This window comes from Sceloporus occidentalis, unplaced genomic scaffold, assembly GCF_023333645.1.
Source record: "Sceloporus occidentalis isolate IW3139 unplaced genomic scaffold, rSceOcc1.0.p SCAF_4, whole genome shotgun sequence".
Lineage (NCBI taxonomy): Eukaryota > Metazoa > Chordata > Lepidosauria > Squamata > Phrynosomatidae > Sceloporus > Sceloporus occidentalis.
Window position 1 is genome coordinate 79,073,455 of NW_028316984.1, and position 19,899 is coordinate 79,093,353.

Below are 19,899 nucleotides of genomic sequence, written 5' to 3' on the forward strand. Positions count from 1 at the left end.
TTGCGGCGGGGATGAGGAAATGCATTTTCCGTCCAAAAAAGGGAGCCACGGCATGGTACATACCACCATAAAGTGGTGTACCAGTGCCGGTTCTAGGGTTAGGGACCACGCAGCAACCGCACAGACCCTAACCCTAGAACCACGGTGTCCTGTGTACACAGGTGCCGCCATTGTTATGTAAGCGCCACATGGCATCTGCACATTGCCATGCAATGCTTACATAATGAGTGCACCAGTGGCATATTAGTTATGCCGCCCTTGCGGCTTAAAAAGAACCCACTTTTCTCGGGTTCTTTTTTCCTCCGGAGGGAAGCGGCGTGGTTTGGCAGTTGCAGCTTCCCTCTGGAGGAAAAAAGGCCACTGGCAGGCTGCCCTTTTTGGGCAGACTGTCCCAGGCCTATGTATGCCACCTATAAGCTGCACATTCAGCACTCCTAATCTCATATACTTTTTCTCATTCCTATCTACCACACTATAGCTTGAACATTATGCAACTGATTCTATGAAATAGGGTGAAGGTTTGCTGTGGGTACAGAATTACATCTGTGTTTTGCCAAACTGTCTGGACATTTTAAGACATTTCAGTTCCTCTTATGGGAAGTGAGAAGGCAATTGAAACCTGAGGTTGATGGAAGGGAGGTGACTCTTGTTCATTTAATGTATTGGTGGGTGCTTTGAGGAAGGAAAGTCTTTGCTTTCCATGGCTGGAGTCCTGAGGTGCAGAATAAGGTGGTAATGAGGGATGTCAGTCAAAATCAGCTGGTTCTGAGCAGCCCACTTCTCCATTGCCTTAGTTTCTTCATGGTCTCTGCCTCCAAGGCCTTTTTCTCCTGTCACAGCTGCCTATGTCAGCATACTCATGCGAGTTTAGGGGTTTAGCGTACTGATGTAATTTGGGTCTATTTGTGTAGTTTTAGCCTCACACCAATGTTCCTGGGGTAAAAATCAAAATATTCTCTAGTTTATTGTGGGGTTTTGGGGCTATGTGGCCATGTTCTAGAAGAGTTTATTCCTGACATTTCACCTGCATCTGTGGCTGGGATTCTGAAGATGCAGGTGAAACACCAGGAATAAACCCTTCCAGAACATGGCCACATAGCCCAACACCCCCCCCCCCAAAAAAAAAAAAAAAACAATGGATGCTGGCCATAAAAGCCTTCGACTTCACATAATATTTTCTGTTCACAGAATCAAAGAACTGTAAGTGTTCCTTGAGGCATGCCTACCAAAAATGTCTTAGGTTTGTTTTTAGTTTAATTTATTTATATCCTGCATTTCTCTTGAATCGTGCCAAGTTCGGAAACTTCAATTGGTACAAAATATGGCAGCCAGGCAGGTCACTGGCACATCCAGTGCCCATATTACACCAGTACTAAAATCTCTCCACTGGCTGCCTATCGGTTTCCAGACAAGGTACAAAGTGTTGGGGGGTTTGGGGGGTTTGGGGGGTTTAAAACTGTAACTTTTAATTGTTTGATGTTTTATTTATACTGTTGGAATCTGCTTTGATTCCTTTGTGAAAAAGCGGAATATAAACAACAACAACAACAACAACAATAGTAATAATAATAATAATGCTGTACCCAGAAGCCCATAATTCATTCATTCATACAAACCTCAAGAAGAAAAGATCCCGTAACACCCTAGGGCAAGGGTTTGGTGAACTCAGAGAGTGGTGGAGTCTCCTTCCTGGTAGGTCTTTAAACAGAGGCTGGATGGCCATCTGTCGGGGATGCTTTGAGATTTCCTGCATGGCAGGGGGTTGGACTGGATGGCCCTTGTGGCCTCTTCCAACTCTACGATTCTATGACTCTATGATTCTACAATCTCCTCTCCAATGGTTACGTTGCTTCTTGGGGCTTTCTGCTGCCTCTTACTCCCAGAGTGCTCCCCCTTCGGGAGAAGGCTGATGAAATTGTTATGAAGCTCTGCTAGGCAGAACTGCTGGCTTGTGGTTATTCCCCAGAATGAGGGCATCCTTGGCAGCAGAGCAGCTGCCTACATGAGGGTCAAGGATAGAGTTATAAGGTTATAGGCCAGTCATAGCCTCAGGTAATAACAGCTCCCATCACAGTTATAGAAAAACATGGATCTTTGCCTGGTTGGAAAAATGCAGAGCTAGCAACTGCCTTGGTGCACCACATTTAAACATCCAGCACAGCCCATTTATACAAAGGTTGTGATTATAACCTGAAACTGATGATTTAGACACCTGTAAATAGTAGAGCAAAAAACCACTGCCATTCTAGCCAATTCTGGTTGATGCCCACTTTTCCATGTCCACTGTGGTCAGGTATGGTCAGGGATATTTGCACACATACACACAGCAGGTGTGTTTTGTGCCACAACTGGTGGCTTGTGAGATCCTGATTTTAACATTTGATTGAAGAAAATTAATTCCTTTTGCATATGAATTCACTTTTTAAACACTGCAGTATTAACCACAACTAACGACTTGGAGGTGAGGTGAAGGCTTTGGAATTGCAATGGTAACCATTTCTTTTTGAAACTAAACATTCTAATTCTGGAGAGTATGTCAGTATGTCAAGCAGCTCTGATAGACTTTTTAGTGTTTTTGGTTGGGTTTTGGTTTTGGTTTTTTCAGAAAAGAGGAATCCCTAGCATGGAATTCAAAGATGTGCTTAACATTATGTATAGTCCAAATCCTAAACTATTTATTTCTGCTCAAATAGGCACAGGAATTTAATCATAAAGTAAAAAGAAAAATGGTGGGAAGAGAGCTGAATTCAACCTCCTAATTGCTTTCTGACTCAAACAGGTTAAAAGTTCCAAAAATGGTGATTGGTGGCATTTATGTTAGTAGGATAGTGAATCTGCTCTGAGTTTCAGATTGAACTTTAAAGGCACTACCTGCCGAGCTGACCCTATCCTTCCCCGCCACAAATTTCAGCACCTTGGACAGCTCCTTATAAATTCAGGACTAAACCCAGACCAGATTCAACATGCCACTGACCTGGAAGCCACCCATCATCACTGCTAGGAACACTTTTAAGAGGATTTTTTTTAATGTACCTCTCCCTGAAGGATTATTCCTTTTTTAAGCCACTCTAGAAGAGAGAGAAACAAAAAGAACAATTAAAAACAGTGCAACTACATATTGAACAAAATTAATATGTAGGAAGAGAAAAATAGTAAAAGTTCAGCAGAAGAATGGAAACCTATTAAACTGAACCTGTGGTCCAAAAGATACTTCAGAAATAATCCAGTTTGAGACCGCATTAACTGCCCTGACTCAGTGTTATGAAATCCTGGGAACTGTAGTTTATTGTGGCACCAGAGCTCTCTGACAGAGAAGACAAAATGTCACACAAATACTGCAGTCCCTAGAACTTCCTAGCATTGAGCCAGGGCAGCTAAAGCAGTCTCAAACTGGATTACTTCTGCAGTGTGTTTTGGACCTATGTTTAAAGTGTGGGAGTTAAAACACGTATTTTCCGTTTTCTTTTGAAAGGGCTGTGACCATGTTGCGTCTTCTTAGATTTAGAAAAGCAGTCCCTAATCTTTGTTGCAATGAGAACTATTTTGATCTACCCTTCTAAAACCATCACATTTTCTAACCTCACATACACCATATGGGAAGGACCCTGAATCAGTATAATTAAAGGGCACACTTTATTTATTTATTTATTTATTTTTATTTAGATTCCACCTTTCTCCCAAAATGGGATTTAAAGCAGCTTACAACAAATTTAAAAAGATCCAGTTAAAATGTTAATTTGAAAAAATTAGAAATAATTAATTATCATTATTATTAAGAACATGAAGACAGCTAAAAACATTTTAAAACATATTTAAAATATAACTACAATAAATGACTTTAAAATATAACACACTACTTACACACACAACACATGAGGCAGCTGCCCTAGCTATCTACCTCCTGCCCAATATATATATATATATATATTACTGTGCCATTCATTTGTTAATTCTTGCCTTTTTTGTCTTCCCAGCCATCCTGGTTCTTTGCCACCTGAAGTTAGAATTGTCAGGTGAAAAAAACAGGACAGGATTCCTGTTAACAGTTGTGTAGATGAGGCAATTTCAGCAGATGTTGCTCTTCTATGCAATCATTAAAAGCACAGGGACTCTGTACTAGGCAACTTGTTTGGAACAGATTGTTCATTCAGCTACATGGCAGGATCAGCTCTGGACTAAAGATGCTCTAAGTTAGTATTCAGCCTTTTGCTTCTGATAACTATGGACATGATTCAAAGTACTGTGTGCAAATGGGGGAAACTGGTCCATTAAAAAAAACCAAACATTTGGCCAGCTGCTTAGTATTCAAACTACAGGAAGAGATTCCACCTCAACATTAGGAGGAACTTCCTGAGAGAGATGTTCGACAGTGGCGCACACTCCCTTGAAGAGTAATGAAGTCTCCTTCTTTGGCCGTTTTTAAACAGAGGCTGGATGGCCATCTGTCCGAGGTGCTTTGATTGTGTATTCCTGCATGGCAGGGGTAGCAGTGGATGGCCCTTGTGGTTTTTTCTAATTCTATGAAGAATGGGTTATTTCTTCAGCATGTGTCAGAAATGTCAAAGATACATACAATTCCAGAAAAGATCTGACTCTGCCCCACATTAGAAGCCTTCAAAAAGGCATTGAAAACCTACCTCTTTCAGGTAGCATACCCCCCCTCCCGACTCTCTTTAGATTACGATGTCCAACCACAACCAATAGTTTTAACTGCTTTGTATATGGTTTTTAGGTTTTTATTGAATTGTATGTAATTGTTAATGTAATTATTGAGGTACTATATTGCTTTGTACTGTGACATGTGTCACATAATCGGTATACCGTGAACCACTTTGATCTGGAGGAAAAGCGGTATACAAATAAAAGTTGTTATTATTATTATTATTATTATTATTATTATTACAAGGGCCTTTCAATATTAGTGTACTAAATATAATTATTAGTATTGATAACAATGTATGGCATCTTTATGGCTCTTTACAGACAGGATGCACATAAAAGAGAGTCAGCATGTTGTAGTGGTTTGAGCATTGTAATACAGCTCTGGGGATCTGGGGTTGATTCCCCATTTGGCCATGGAAACCTGTTGAGTGACTGTGAGTGAGCCACACACTTTCAGTCCTGGAAAACCCCATGATAGCATCACCATAAGCCTGAAACAACTTGAAGGCACTCAATAACAACAAATGCACATAAAATGTTTTATCTGGGGGTGAGGATTATTAAACCAAAAACTTCACAGTATGGGAACAAAAAAAGGAAAAGATATGACACCATATGGGTGCTAAAGGAACATGATTAAAGCATATGAGGTATAAAGGAGTATTGAAGGGAGCAATTCAAAGCAGGCAGCAATGGAGGGACAAACATCAAGAATAGGGCAGAAATGTGTGGAAAGAGAATGTTAAAATGAGATACAACTATATAAAACTCTGAAGGAAAGAACAAAGATTCTGTGCTTCATGTTGAAGAAATATCTGGATTTTGAACATTTTCCTCTTTAAATGGGATTTTGCTCCCTGATATACTTCTAGGTGTCCAAAGGACTACTAGTAGTGCACTAGAGGGTAGGCAATGTATCTGCTTATTTGAGGACTGCTGGAGACTGGAGCCAGAGTTATTCAACCCTCCCAAGGCAAAAGCCCTTATTTTTAGTATAGGCACACAATATAGACATATCAGAAAATAAACAAGATCCCTACTGTCTTTCTAAATAGTGTCCTAAACAAGCTCTCTGAGGAAAGTTACTAGGTTCTTAATCTTCACTACCAACAGTGAAGACTCAAAGGATAATAGTCATACATAGTCACACCTAAAAGATAAGAAGCCTTTTATTTTCATCCAGTGCTGGTGCAGTATATCAGAGCTCTATTAGTTATGCAGAAAAGCACATGCCAATAGGCAATTTTAAAGAAAAACAAGCTTCATCTCTGACTCTAAACCCTAACTAACTTTGACCTGCCTTCTCTGTTTTTCCCAAGTCCAGACGTTCCACTAGGTATCCAAAAAAAACGCATAAGGAGAGTCCATAGCTTAATGACAGAACATGTGCCTGGCATGCAGAGAGTCTTTCTTCTGACAGGTAAAAGGACTGCAAAGTTTGCAGGCAAGCATTCTTTATCTAAGGATGGAACTACAAATTACTTCTGCGTATGGGTTTTCAACAGACATTTGTTGAGATAAAAATCAGTGGGTAAGGTTTTTTTATTATTATTTCTTCTGATTTGGCTTTGCAAAGGTTTGTCTTAATGTGTGCTAATCCCTAAAAAGTGTTGTCAACTTTATTTTTAGTTTTAACTCAGTCCACCAAAATAATTCCTTTTTTCCATAGTTTTGTGATAACCCCCGTCTCAAACTCTATTTATCTGATGAAAATAGTGCATGATGCTGGGAAACCTTCAGAATCACAGTTTGGGTTGGACCAGCAGGGCCTTGTTTACATCTTGTTCTTTGCCATGAACACACATGGTAACCTTCAGCAAACCACTTTCAAGACTGTCCCCTACCAGCATTATGGATTTATCTGGGATATTACAAGGATTAACCAAGATAATGTATGCAAAGCATCTGAGCACCTTATAATTCTGTATTAATGTTTATTTGTTATATCCTCTTCTTCCTTCTCCTTCTCCAGATGTTGTTGGACTATAACTCCCAACATTTCTCACCACCAGCTAGATTGACTAGGGGTGCTTAGAGCTGCAGTCCATCACTGTTGCAAGTACCACATGATTGCCACCCCTGATTTATGTCCTTCCCATTCAATGGAAAACTCTCTAATGATTTTCCAAGTGTTACTTTTGCTCCAATTTTGTGTATACCCATTGAACAGCAGATTCATCTAGTCACAGCAGGAGATGGTCAGAGGGGGCATACGTACCCTGCATGCACATCTGTCCACCTTCCAAACTTTCATGTGGATTCAACTCATGAGGTCTCAAAGTTGAGCAATGCCAATACCAAACCCCTTGAATTCTCAGGAAAAACCACAAGTATCAAAAGCGGTTTATTGGGGAACAGAAGACTACAGACACACAAGTTAGCATGCAGAAAAATAAACAGAAAAAATATGTATTCACTTCTACCAGCTCTGTTAACTGTATTTCTAAAAAATAATTTATCATATGAATTTTAATTTAATTTTGTTAATATTGATTGCATATTCCGTGCTGTCCTTCTTCCAAGGCACTTGGGGTAGTTTATACGGTTCTTCTCCAGCTTTATCCTCACTTTAATCTTTTCTTGATCAAACTGGCCCAATATGAAAACCCACGTTTTTGACCAAGGCTGCATCTGCACTGCAGAAACAATTCAGCCGGACACCACTTTAACTGTCATGGTTCAGTGGTATGGAATCCTGGGATATGTAGTTTGTTGTGGCACCAGACCCCTCTGACAGAGAAGGCTAAATAGTTCACAAAATTACAAATCCCAGAATTCATTAGCATTGAGCTATGTCTGTTAAAGTGGTGTCAAACTTCATTATTTCTGCAGTGCAGATGCAGCCTTAGTCAAAAACTTGGGTTTTCATATTTGGTCTTTGACCATAATAAAGAATTTCATTCATTTCATTTCATTCATATTGAACCAGTTTTACCAAGAAAAAATTAAGGTCTTTCTTAATCTTTAAAATATGAAGGGACAGGAAGGCTGCAGGAGACTAAAGCCATGTATGTTCTGGTCCATGATTGTAAATTTCCAAAGATCTCCTGAGCCAGTATAACCTCAGTGCTTATCCTGAACAATGGAAGCAGACATGGAAGCTTACAATATTTGTCTGTAGTAGCACATGAAAGGAAAGCATTCGCTTTTATTGACTATGGACAGGGGGAGGTACATCTCAAACAGCATTTTGAAAAGGCCTGTGCTGTTGTAGGAATCAACCCATCAAATTTATCAGGATATCTCCTTACTTGTGTGCCACCAAATCAGTTTCAACTTAAGTGAACTTAGGAATGAGAGACCCCCAAGAGTCTTGTTATTAACTGCCCTGCTCAGGTATTGCTCAGTAAATTCAAACTTTACTGAGTCAGTCCATCTATAATGTGGTCTTCCTTTTTTATATTGCCATCCACATCTCCAGCAAATAGTATCTTTTTCAGTGAGTCATTTTTTTCTCATATGCCCAAAATATGATAGCCATAGTTTAGTCATTTTGGTTTTTAGTGAAATTTTAGGCTTGATTTGCTTTAGCATCTTTTCATGATTGTTATTTCAAAGAACAATTTTGAATTCATTCTCTGTGTGTGTGTGTGTGTGTGTGTTGTGAGTGCCTTCAAATGACCTATCAACTTACAGTGATGCTATGGCTTTTACAGGTTTTCTTGAGCAAGGAATCTTCAGAGATGGTTTTGCCAGTTCCTTCCTCTGAAACAAAGCCTACAGTACCTGTTATTCATTGCTGGTCTCTCATACAAGCTGTAACCAGTTTGACTCTGCTTAGCTTCCATGTTCAGACAGGCTCTGCTGCCTTTAGGGTATTTAGGCCGTTAATGTTGGGTCACAGAACTTAAACTGTTCCCAGATACTCACAAGGCCTCATGAGAAAGGCCACAGATCAGTTAGCCCAGCTGACTGTTGAGAAAAAGAAGTGGCAAGCCCCACCTTATCACCCTTGAACATTTAGGCAAGGCTAAACTTGTGGCTAGAAAGTCACATATCTGAATATATGCAAAAGGACCTGGTAGCACCTTTGAGACTAACTGGAAGAGAGAAATTGGTAGCATGAGCTTTCTAAACTTGAGGAAGTAGGCTCAAGTGTAGGAAAGCTCATGCAACCAACTTCTTTCAGTTAATCTCAAAGGCACTACACAATCCCTTTGCATACTGATTTCACAGACAACCATGACTAGGTTTTTGAATTCTACGAGTCTGAATGGCATCCTTGACATTATATGTTTTATGTTGCTGCATGCTATGCAGTATAGGTCTCTATCCATGTCCAGGGCATACTTGTTAACTATGGAAAGAACGCAGCGGCAGGTTGGTTGGAAATGGTTGTCAAAAGTGTGTTGACCATATTTTGTTGCATGCACTTGGTTTCTGCATTTGTCTCACCATTTGTAAGTTCCAGTCCTGAATGTGGTAGTTGTGTGAATAGCCTGTACCTGTATTTGTTGTTGTTAAGGGCTGTGGAGTCAACCCTGACTTAAGGCAACCATGTGGATGAGACAACTCCAAGCCCCCTCTATCCACTGCTCCGCTTAGATCTTGTGAACTTAGGCTGTGGCCTCCTTGACTGAGTCCATCCACCTAGCATGCAGCCTCCTTCTCTCTCTATTATCTTCAACCTTTCCTAACATTATCATCTTTTCTAATGAATCATGCTTTCTCATGATGTGGCCAACATACGACAGCCTCAATTTGAGCATCTTGGCTTACAGGGCGAGTTCTGGCCTGATCTCTTCTAGGATCCATTTGCTTGTCTTTTTGGCTGTCCACAGTAGAATCATAGAGTCATAGATAATGATGAGAGTGATAATCCTCATAGAGTTGTAAGAGACCACAAGGGCTACCCAGTCCAACCTCATTCTGCCATGCAGGAACTCACAATCAAATCACCCCCAACAGATGGTCATCCAGCCTCTGTTTAAAAACCTCCAATGAAGGAGACTCCACCACTCACGGAGGGAGTATCTTCCACTGTTGAAAGCTCTTTCTCTCAGGTATCCTCGGCACTCTTCTCCAGGATCACATCTCAAATGAACGGATTTTTTTCCCTATCTGCCTTCCTCACTGTCCAGCTCTTACGAGAGTAGAGAAAACAATGGCTTGTGTGAGTGTAACTTTCCTGCTCAGTTGGATATCTTTACATTTAAGGATCTTTCCTAATTCTTTCCTGGCTGCCCTTCCCATTCCTTGCCTTCTTCTTATATCTCGACTACAGTCCCTATTCTAATCACTGTTTGGCCCAAGGTAGGGGAACTCAGCATTTAGCATTCTCACGTCATGTTGTGTTATGTCATGTGCTAGGACCCATTTTGCTTATCCTTTGGGCTGTCCTCTGGACTCTTCTCCATCCAGCCCCCATCTCAGAGGAGCTGGTTTTCCTTCAGTCCACTTCTTTCCCTGTCCGCCTCTGGCATCCCAAACAGTGGCTTGGACGGTGCTGCCTTGCAAGTGTCGTTGCTGTTGCTGTTGAGTGCCTGCCTTTGTAACTTTCTAACAAGAAGCTGGGGTCTCTGCAAGATCGACAGCGAAAGGAAAAACCCGCAAAGTTGTGCAGATGGGAAAGACTATAGGCAAAGAATTTAATCTCAGGCTCAAGGGGGTTTTCTTGGCAAGCTTTGTTCCAGCGGCGAGAGTGGCTCCTGGCCTTCCCCCGAGGCTGAGAGAGTGTGACACCGGGTGAGGGGCTGTGTGTGTGTGTCTGTCTGCCTCTCATCCCAACCCAGGAAGAAGAAGAGGAAGGAGAAAGGGAAGGGGAAGGGAAGGCTGCCCCTTTGCCCTGTGGGTGCCATCATGCAGGGTGTCGGGGCAAGCGGTGGGCTCCCCCTCTGGCGCCCTCTGTGCCCATCCTGACCCTTCCCTTCCCTCCTTTGCCAACCCACCCCTTGGAGAAAAAGGGCAGCCTCTAACTTCGGTGGCTGGGAAAGGGGGGGCTCCAAAGTTACCCCGAGAAAAGGGAGTGGACCGAGATAGGGAGCGGCAGGGGAGGAAGGGAGGGAGAGGTCTTTGCCAGCCTCCTTCCCTCGCCTCTCCTCCGCCTTCCCTCCGCTCTCTCTTTCTCTCTCTCTCTCTCTCTCCCATGGGGGGCAGAGGAGGAGGAGGACCCCTCCGCACCCAGCTCCCCGACGATCTCGAGATCCAGGCGCTGCTGCTGGTGGTGCTGCTGGTGGTGGCACTTCTGCTGCCTCCCCGACCTCTCTCCCCAAGCCCCCTGCCCTGCTGAAGGAGGAGAGGCCGAAGAGCCCCCGAGGGACCCCGCTGGAGCTGGGGCTTCAAGGGCTGGGGAAAAGGGGGTCCCCTCTGCTCACAGGGATCTACACGCACACATATACAAACACACAACCAGATATATCTAAACACACACACACACACATATATATATACGCATGCATACATATTCATACAGACAGACCTATGGATCTCTAGTCAGAGGGACCAGGCAGGGAGCCCCTCTCGATGCCAGGCGACCCATGAGGTCCCCAAAGAGCAGGAGCCAGGGCCAGGAGTAGGGAGCCCTACGACAGCCAAGAGTGAGACCCGCCGAGAGGAGCCTCCCGATCTTCGCCCACCAAAGAGAGAAAGCAGCGGCCGGGGAAGAAACTTCTTCGTCTTCTTCTTCCTCCTCCGACCTCCAGGATGGGGCAGACTCTCTGGCTCTGGCTGGGCCCCCTGCTTCTCCTCAGCCTCTGGGGCCAAAGGTAAGAAGAAGGTCCCCTCTCCTTTCCTTTCCTCTTGGGGGCTTGGTTTTCTCAAGCTCCCCCGCCTTCCAAACCCTATCCTATCTTTCGATTAGCTACTCCACTCACATTGCAGAATTAATTCGGTTTGACACCGCTGCAACTGGCGTGGCTCAATGCTCTGGGATGTTGGGAATTGTAGAGCGGAGCTCTGGGGCCGCAACAAACTACAATTCCCAACATCCCAGAGCATTGAGCCACGCCAGTTGCAGCGGTATCAAACCGAATTAATTCTGCAATGTGGGTGGCCAGACTTTTTCCAGCCCGATTTTGACAACCACCCCCCAACTTCCAGAGGGGATGACTGACCCATGGCCTCCCCCTCCTGCTATAATGGCCCCTCTGCCAGGAATGCAGCGTCGAAGCAGCTTTGTCTCTTTTCGGGGGGGGGGGGGTCCTTCTAGTCTTCCGGATTATTGCCCCCCCCCTTCTAATCTGGGCTGCCCTCTCCCCCCCGGAGTCCTCTGCTGGGCCATCCCTAATCGTGCAGTTCTCGCCGGGGGGCATTTGCTTTGACATGAAAGCATTGGAGGGGGTTCGGGGAGAGTGTCAGGAGCTGAGTGCAGCCAGGAAGATCCCGAGTCAGGAGGCAGAAAATGGTGTGAAGAGGAAACGGGGAGATCAGGCTCCCGGGGGCCTTTGCTCCGACTTGCCAGTTAAGGGAACTCCCTTCTCAGAGCTGGGCACCCAACCTAGGCATCATCTACTGTCACGGAGAGAGAGCAAACTCCACCTTGGTCTTAGGGACAAGATGGACTGGTGTCTATTATGTCAATGCAAAAACCCAAACCCAGGTTGCTGGAGGCAGTGGGTAGCTCTTTCAATACCGCTGTAATCACTCCATTCCTCCACTTCAACCAACAATGAAACGAGGGGCATCGCAAAAGCGAACGAAGTTTTATGTGGCGCAAACTTTCTGTGGACTGCAGCCCATCGAAATGTATGATGAAGAGAGCCACAGTCCATAGAAGCCGGTGGTAAATTCATGTTAGGAGGAACCTTCATATAAGAGCTGCTCAAGGGTGGAATAAACTGCCTTGGGGTGGTGGACTCTTTGGGGGTCTTGAAACTGAGGTTGGGCATCTTTCAATAGTTCTTTAGTTGTGTGTTCCTGCATGGCAGGGGTTGCGCTAGACAGCCCTTGTGGAGCCTACCAGATTCTATTACTCTTTATAAGGTGCCACTCCAACGATTGCTCTTTTCATTATAACAGCTCGCCCTAACTCCCCAGAAATTCATTCATTTGGGAGACTAAACCACCTGCCCCTCTCTTCTCTTTCATCAATGCACAAGCCTTCTGATGTGTGGGATCAAAGCGCAGGAACTGATCAAGATTGCAATTGCTCCCCAAATCAATTGTACTAGACGCCATTCATATCCCACCTATGGCTCTCTGCTATGGCTTAGGTAGAATTATCCTGCTCTCTAACATCCTTGGTGGTATTCCGTTTCAAGGCTAACCTGTCAAGAAACTTTGCATATTTTGGGATTAGGCAGCAGTCTATTTGGGGTTGTGGGATCCTTCTGGAGTCCCAGGAGTTCAACAAGAGTTTCACTGCAACCACCCAGTTTAAAAATTCTGTGTGAAAGTGCTGCAGAACCAGCCTGCCTTATCTGATCAGACTTGAGGCATATTGTGAGAGTGCTGGGTCTGGGCCTGGGGAGGCGATTCTCAAATTCCCTGCTCCTTCTTAGCCATTCTCTTGGGTGGCTTTGAGTCACCCTCCCAAGTTGCTTTCCCCTTAACTTTCTTTTGTAGGTTTGCATTGAGATAAAACAAGACAAGATCAGTGTGCACTGTGATAAAAATGAGACAAGAGTTGAGCCCTTAGGAATGGGAAGGCATGAAGAGGCAGAGGAGGGAATAAATTAATACACAAATGAATAAATAAATAAGGCTTGCGGCATTAGAACAGAAAATGCATCAGAAGAGAAAATGCATTAATCTCAAAAGGGCTTCAGAGGTGACATTGTCAGAGGATAGTGAAAATCCATGTATGGGATGGAGGACAGGAAACTTTGAATGAGGATGCAGCCACCAGTTTCTATCCCAGCCATAAGGAAGAGCTCATATTCAAAGCATCAAGGGTGAAAAACAGTTGTATTTCCACTTGAAGGAGAAAAGTTGAGGTCAAGTGGAAGAATGGGATTGCTTGTGTTTGCTTTGGACTTGTAGTTTTTGTAGTGTTCTGAAGTAAGCAGTCCCTTCCTTCCCTCTCTGTGTCTCATTGTTTTTAAAATGGAGAGTAAGATGTTTGCTTTCTGTTGCTCAAATGCTCAGCAGATTGGAAACATTTCATTTTAAAAAAAAGGAGGAAAGAGGATAAATTCATTAATCTATCACTCAGCATCGTGTTTGGAAGAGGCTTGGAGATGCTTGGATGAAAGGCATGCGCCACGGCATGCAGAGAACACTCTCATGAAGCAGAAATGCCGGGCTGTTCCGAGCCGCCTTGTTATGAAAGACACACAATGTCTTAATCGTTTTTTCTTCCCTTCCTTGAGGGCTAGAAGCCAATCACTGCCAAAGAGCAGACACACCTCCCTTCTGAATGGGCCTGGTTGCTCTGGGGCTCAAAGAGAGTCTTTGGATTTGGCAGGGGCCTGAGCCCTAACTCCTGGGAGCCCTTGAGCCTGTCCCTTCCCTTTGCAGAAGTATGCAAAGTAACAAACAGTCTCTTTCACTCCTTTGTATGGGTGCAAGGTATTAGTCATCCCTTGGAATGGGATTTGAGGGAAGTGAGTGCTTCCTAACACCTTGGGTCATATATCTGTCCAGGCTTCCCCACATGGGAGATCGTGCACATGCTCCTCCCTTCAGAGAACCAGGTCCTGGAGTCTCCTGTTTCCAGGATAAGGGTGAGCAAACCAGCGCTAACCAGATACTTGGGATTCACACTCCCATAATTCCTGACCATTAAGAGCTGTAGTTCAAAATATCTGGAGGTTCTGTGTTGGGCTGTGGTGCTAAATTTGATGCTTTGCCAGAAGGGGTGTTCCTTTTCTTTGTTGTTTGTACTTTGTCTTCAAGTGGACTTTCATTTTTGAGGACCCTACAAATGAGAGATCCCCAAGAATATCCCCTGCCCTCTTCAGGACTTCCAAACTCAGAGCTGTGGCTTTCTTGATTGAATCAACTCACCTTCCTTTTCCTCTTTTCCTACCACCTTCCATTTCACTCAGCATTTTTGTCTTTTCTAATGAGTTATGTTGTGCCATGATATATGTCTAAAGTATGACAGCTACACTTTAGTCGTCTTGGCTTCTAGGAAGATTTCAGGCTTTGTTTGCTCTAAGACCTATTCATTTGTCTTTTTACAATCCTCTGTAGAACTCTTCTCCAGCACCACATTTCAAATGCCTACCTTTTCCGGGGACTCCTAAATCAAGATACCATTGCTAAGTTCACAGATGTAAGCAAGTTAGAAATGGTATAATTGAAATATACAAGTGATTGACCTCATTGCAATCAGATTTGTATACTTAATGAGGTTGGGTGGTATTGCCTAGAATGCAGTTATGTTTCTCTATGGGAGTGAAAGCCCAAGCCTTGCTGCCTACTACTATAAGATAATCAGTCCATGCTGAGGGCATGTAGAACGTATAACCAAACAGGTAGAAGACAATGGATGGCTAAAAGCATGTCTACTCTGGGAGTCTGAAAACAGATGGTTAAACTATTCAGTCCAAATAAAAATCAAAAAAGGTATCTTTAGGCTTTGGGAAGATAGCAACTTTAATGTTGCATGATGGTAAGGATGATAGTGGTGTTCCTGTTCCTCCTCCTGCTCTTTTTGTTTCCACTAGAGACTTGTATTATTTTACTGCAATGCCTGTCAGTGATTGCTAGGTTAGCCAATAGTAGGTGTGATAGGATCTTCAGTGCATCAGCTTAGGAGTGGCCACATGTTGCCTACCTCACCATCACATAATGATCAGCAGAAAGTCAGCAGAGAGCTGCAGTAATGGGATCTATTTTATGCATTACTGTGTGCTTACTATATTGTGCTTACTGCATATCTGCTAAGGTAGAGCCAATAAAAGTCTATCTTTGATGGTGGTCAAAGTCTGAAGACTAGAAATAGTGATCAAGTTTGAGAATTTACACATGACACATTTATTTATTTATATATTTATAAAAATAGAGATGAAGGTGAGAGAAAGGAGCCTCTTTCAAGAGCTTGAGCCTATAGTCTCCATTGGAAAGATGCTAACTCGTACATGTAGTTTGTCAAAGCAGATGGTTGCCAATAGAAGTGTGATCTTATGATGACTTGGAAACATCTTTCATTTATCCTGAATCTAACAGAAGGTGAACAAGGTCATTTGATGAAGAGAGAGACTCTTCCTTTGCACAGCTCATCATTATGAGCTGTCATCAACTGTCTTCCTCTACCACAAAATTTTTGTGTTAAATCCAAGGAAGAGTTAATAATATATATTCCTCCTGTTTTGCCTTGTTTTGCTTTTAATAGATCTGTTTCTGGGCTGGTTCTCCCACCCTGCCCCCCACCTCCCCAATATAATTTATTACCGTTGGAACTTGTATTAATTAAAGCAGCAGCAACCACAGCCTGTGACCTGCGGGCCTTTCAGCGTGAAATCATGTTTCAACTCATTTACTGCTATGGTGTAGGCAGTGTCTGAGTGTGTGTGAGTGTGTGCGTGTGTGCATGTGTGTGTGTGTGTGTTGGGGCTGGGGGAGTGCAGGTCAAACAGATTCAAACATGGTAAACCGTCCTTCTGGACTCTTCATCCTTCCTATCTCCAAATCTTGCTAGTCTTTTTAGATCCCCATGTCCTTATGTTTTAGCACCATAGAATAACGTGTGTGTGTTTGGGGGGGGGGGGGGGTATTGTTACATGAGTACAGACAGGAGGCTAGAAAGAAGGATAGTAAGGAAATCTTTTTTCTGACATAGAGAGAGTAGTCTGTACAGGGGAGCTGAAGAGATATCAGATTTTGTGGGTTATATGGCAGGTAAGATTTAAGGGAGACCAATTTTTGTTCAGCTAGGATAGCACAGGAGACTTGCCTGCAAAATAGGATAAGTGAAACTGGCTGGAGTTATTTCCTGAGCCTAACATTTGCTTCTCAACACTAAAATGCATGCATCTAGGAACACCTTGGGAACAGAATAAGGAAATTCAGTCCAGCCCATGAATACTTATCCCAGGTAACTGGAATAAGGTTTAAAAAAAATAGGGACAGCCAGACATTTCTGATTGGCAATCTCCATTAAGTTCTGGATGGGAAAGAAAGCTTGGTGTATTGAATTTGTGACACATTTGCAAATGTCCCAGATGAAAGCCTGGAAAAATATATTTGACATGTATTATCACACATATGTAGAAGAATATCAAGATTCAATAGCTTGCAAGGAAAATGTGTGTGTTGATTATACATATTCATGGACACAGTTGGACCTCTTTAAAAAGAGACTTAAGACCTTTCTGTTTGAGCAAGCTTTCCCTGATGTCTCTAACAACACCTGACTACCCCCCCCCCCCCAATATGAATGTATTATCGTCCACACTTGCTAGTTGGATTTGTTATATTGTGTATACTGTGATGGTTTTATCGGTATTTTGTAATTTTTTATTGAAGTTTTATTTGTATTGCAATTTTTATTCCCATGTTTTCTTGTTATTGCAATTCGTGTTGTACACCACTTTGATCATTTGGAAAAGCGGTTAACAAATAAAACTTATTATTATTATTATTATTATTATTATTATTATGTGTTTCTGCTTAGAGTAGTCTTACACATTTATATGGATAAAGCAATTTGATGAAAGAGCATATATTTTTGTCATCATCTTATGTAGCTATGAAAGGAGTGTGCAAGAATACAAGCCGAGTTACTGTAATGCAGGTCTGAAAGACAACATGAGCCATTCTCCTATAGCCTCCCACTTCTTGATCTTTACTGTGTTGCTATTACATTAACCACAATCTCCATTTTATGGTGATGCCTCCTTATGGGTTTAGTGATGCCTTACACCATATCCTGGGCTCTTATCAGAGATGAGACTTGAACCCAAGTCTGCTAGTCAATTCCAAATTTCCATTTGCTAGCTAGACCCTACTGGATGAGCATTTTAACCTGGGGTAAGGGGTGAGTAGGGAGGGACGCATGAAAAATAATGTTTAATTGCACTGAATAATTATTTCTTCCCTTTCTGGGTTACTTTCTGCTCCTATTCTTTGCAATCAGAATGAGATTTCCACAGAACAAGATATGGTTAAAATCACAAGAATTGACCAAGCTGTGGTGGTATTTGTTTGTTTTTTCCTTGTCCATTGACAGTCCCAACATTAAGAGAAAGTTATAGGACAAGGAAAGGAATCATGCAACTGTCCAGATGTTGTTGGTCTACCATTCTCAGCAGCTCTAACCAGCACTGCCAATTGTAAGGAATGCTGGGAATTACAGTCCAGCAACATCCGGAGGACTACATGTTATAGTGCTTACTTCAGGGACTGAAGGCAGCTAGTATGTTACTTTCATATCTCCATGGCCCAGTCATGCCATCATCATTACTGAGAGCATTTCATTAATGTGATCTGGGTGGAGTTGAAAAACAATGATGTGAGGTTATAATTATTCTGGAAACATTAGCTGGAGAAAGGTAAGCTGCTCCTATCTATTGCAAACATATTTCTGGGGGCACACAAACACACAAGGCATCTACCAGCCTTATTCTTAAGTATGTTAGGTGCCAGTAAGAACTGCATTGCAGTAAGAGGTCGTTGTTGTTGTTGTGTTCCTTCAGGTTGTTTCCAACTTATGGCGACCTAAGGCATACCTGTCAAAGGGATTTCTTGGCAAGCTTCTTCAGAGGGTTTTGCCATTGCCATCTTTAGAGAGTGTGACTTGTCCAGGGTCACTCAATGGGTTTCATGGCTGAGTCAGAGGCCTCATTCTCACTTACAAATAAATATCTTTGCGATCCAAATCAATGGATCAGTTCAGCAGCAGAGTGTGGTTCACACTACATTTGCCCCGATTGCATTTTCTGGCTGTAAAACAAAATAAAATAACCCACTTGTGCTTCACATTGACAAATGAATTGATTCAGTTTACACTATTTCCTCCGGGAGCCTCTCAAAATAACCCACTTGTAGTTCACATTGGCAAATGAATTGGTTCAATTTTAAGAGTTTTCAGCAGGATTCTTTCCCCTCTGTCCATCACTGCAATCGCATTTACGTACTTCAGCACTGGGCCAAGAAAGAGGGAGAGGGTCAAAGGGTGGGCAGACACATTTTGTTAATTTCCCCTTCCCCACCCGGCGACCCCTTATCACATCATAGTAAATCAATTCCAATCTTCATCTTGTTCACACCGACACTGAATTGATTCATGAATTCACTTCTTCAAATCAATTCTTGAAATTGATTCCAATCAGCATCTGGTTCACACTTGCATAGAATCAATTCATCCAAAAAGATGCAGAAAAAATCAGCATCAAAAAGACATGGATTAAATGGGTCTAGCGCATAGCCCCCCTCTCTGAATCACTTCAATGCGAACCGGGATCATTTAAACCACTTCAGAACAATTTGCAAACAGATAGTGGGAATGAGGCCAGAATTCAAACCCTGTGCTCCAGAGTCATAGTCCAACACTCAAAACACTACATCATGCTGGCTCTCATATCAGGTCATTACCTATTAATAATTATGCTTAGAATTGCAAAGGATTGGTTACCCCTGAAAACATACTATTTCTTTCACAATTGAATAGAAAGAGAATATCTCTGCCTTCCTTTTAAATAAATCAAGGAGAGATCCTAGCACCCCTCAGTAATTATCTGAGTATAGAGCCAGGGAATCCTAGTTTTCTCCATTTAGTTACAATGCAGCCGTGAACACAAAGCATCTGATGCTTGGTAATCAGATTGCAGCATTTTATCTGGGTATGTTGAAGTGGTGTATTGCAGATTGGCTACTACACTTTAGTTTTACAAGAAACAAAGGTGGAGGTTATTTTGTGTGCGGTCCCTGGAGAAGCATGAAGGCAGCCATTCACCACGTATGAATTTGGGCTGCTTGGCTTGAGGTCTTCTTAACTGCGCTGGATGGACCATATGCTGAATCTTAAGTGTAGATAAAAGAATGGATTATGTAGGCACATTTGGAACTTTGAGTGTCTGACAAAATTATTGCCTGGGTGGAAACTTGCTCCTTTCTGAAATATCTGCCATAGTGGGAAAATGGGACCACCCATTACCTAGACAGCAAAATGTAGAGACTGGAAGAAAAATAACTTGGCAAGAACCTAAGTCCAAGGCAGAGGTGGCTTCTGTGTTCCAAAACAGAAAACAAAAACACTCTTTTGAATCCACAGTTTTCTCCTCCACTGCACAGAATGTAAAGTGATGAGTTCACAAACAAGTGCCTTGAACAAGAAAGACAGAGGTGCACTCTGAACCACATCTGAACCATAAATGACAACCCACAAAACCCATTTCATAGATGGCGAAGAGA

The 19,899-nt window shown here is 42.7% G+C and overlaps 1 protein-coding gene across 1 annotated transcript in view; it reads left to right on the top strand.

Moving 5' to 3' along the window:
* The first annotated feature begins 11,119 nt into the window (after nt 1–11,119).
* Nucleotides 11,120–19,899, top strand: part of LOC149314053 (protein Wnt-10a-like) — a 74,816-nt gene continuing 66,036 nt past the window's right edge. Inside the window, exon 1 of the mRNA XM_089523367.1 lies at nt 11,120–11,366. Within this exon, the coding sequence (XP_089379493.1) occupies nt 11,305–11,366 (62 nt within the window). The 5' untranslated portion in view covers nt 11,120–11,304. The remainder of the gene's footprint in view (nt 11,367–19,899) is intronic.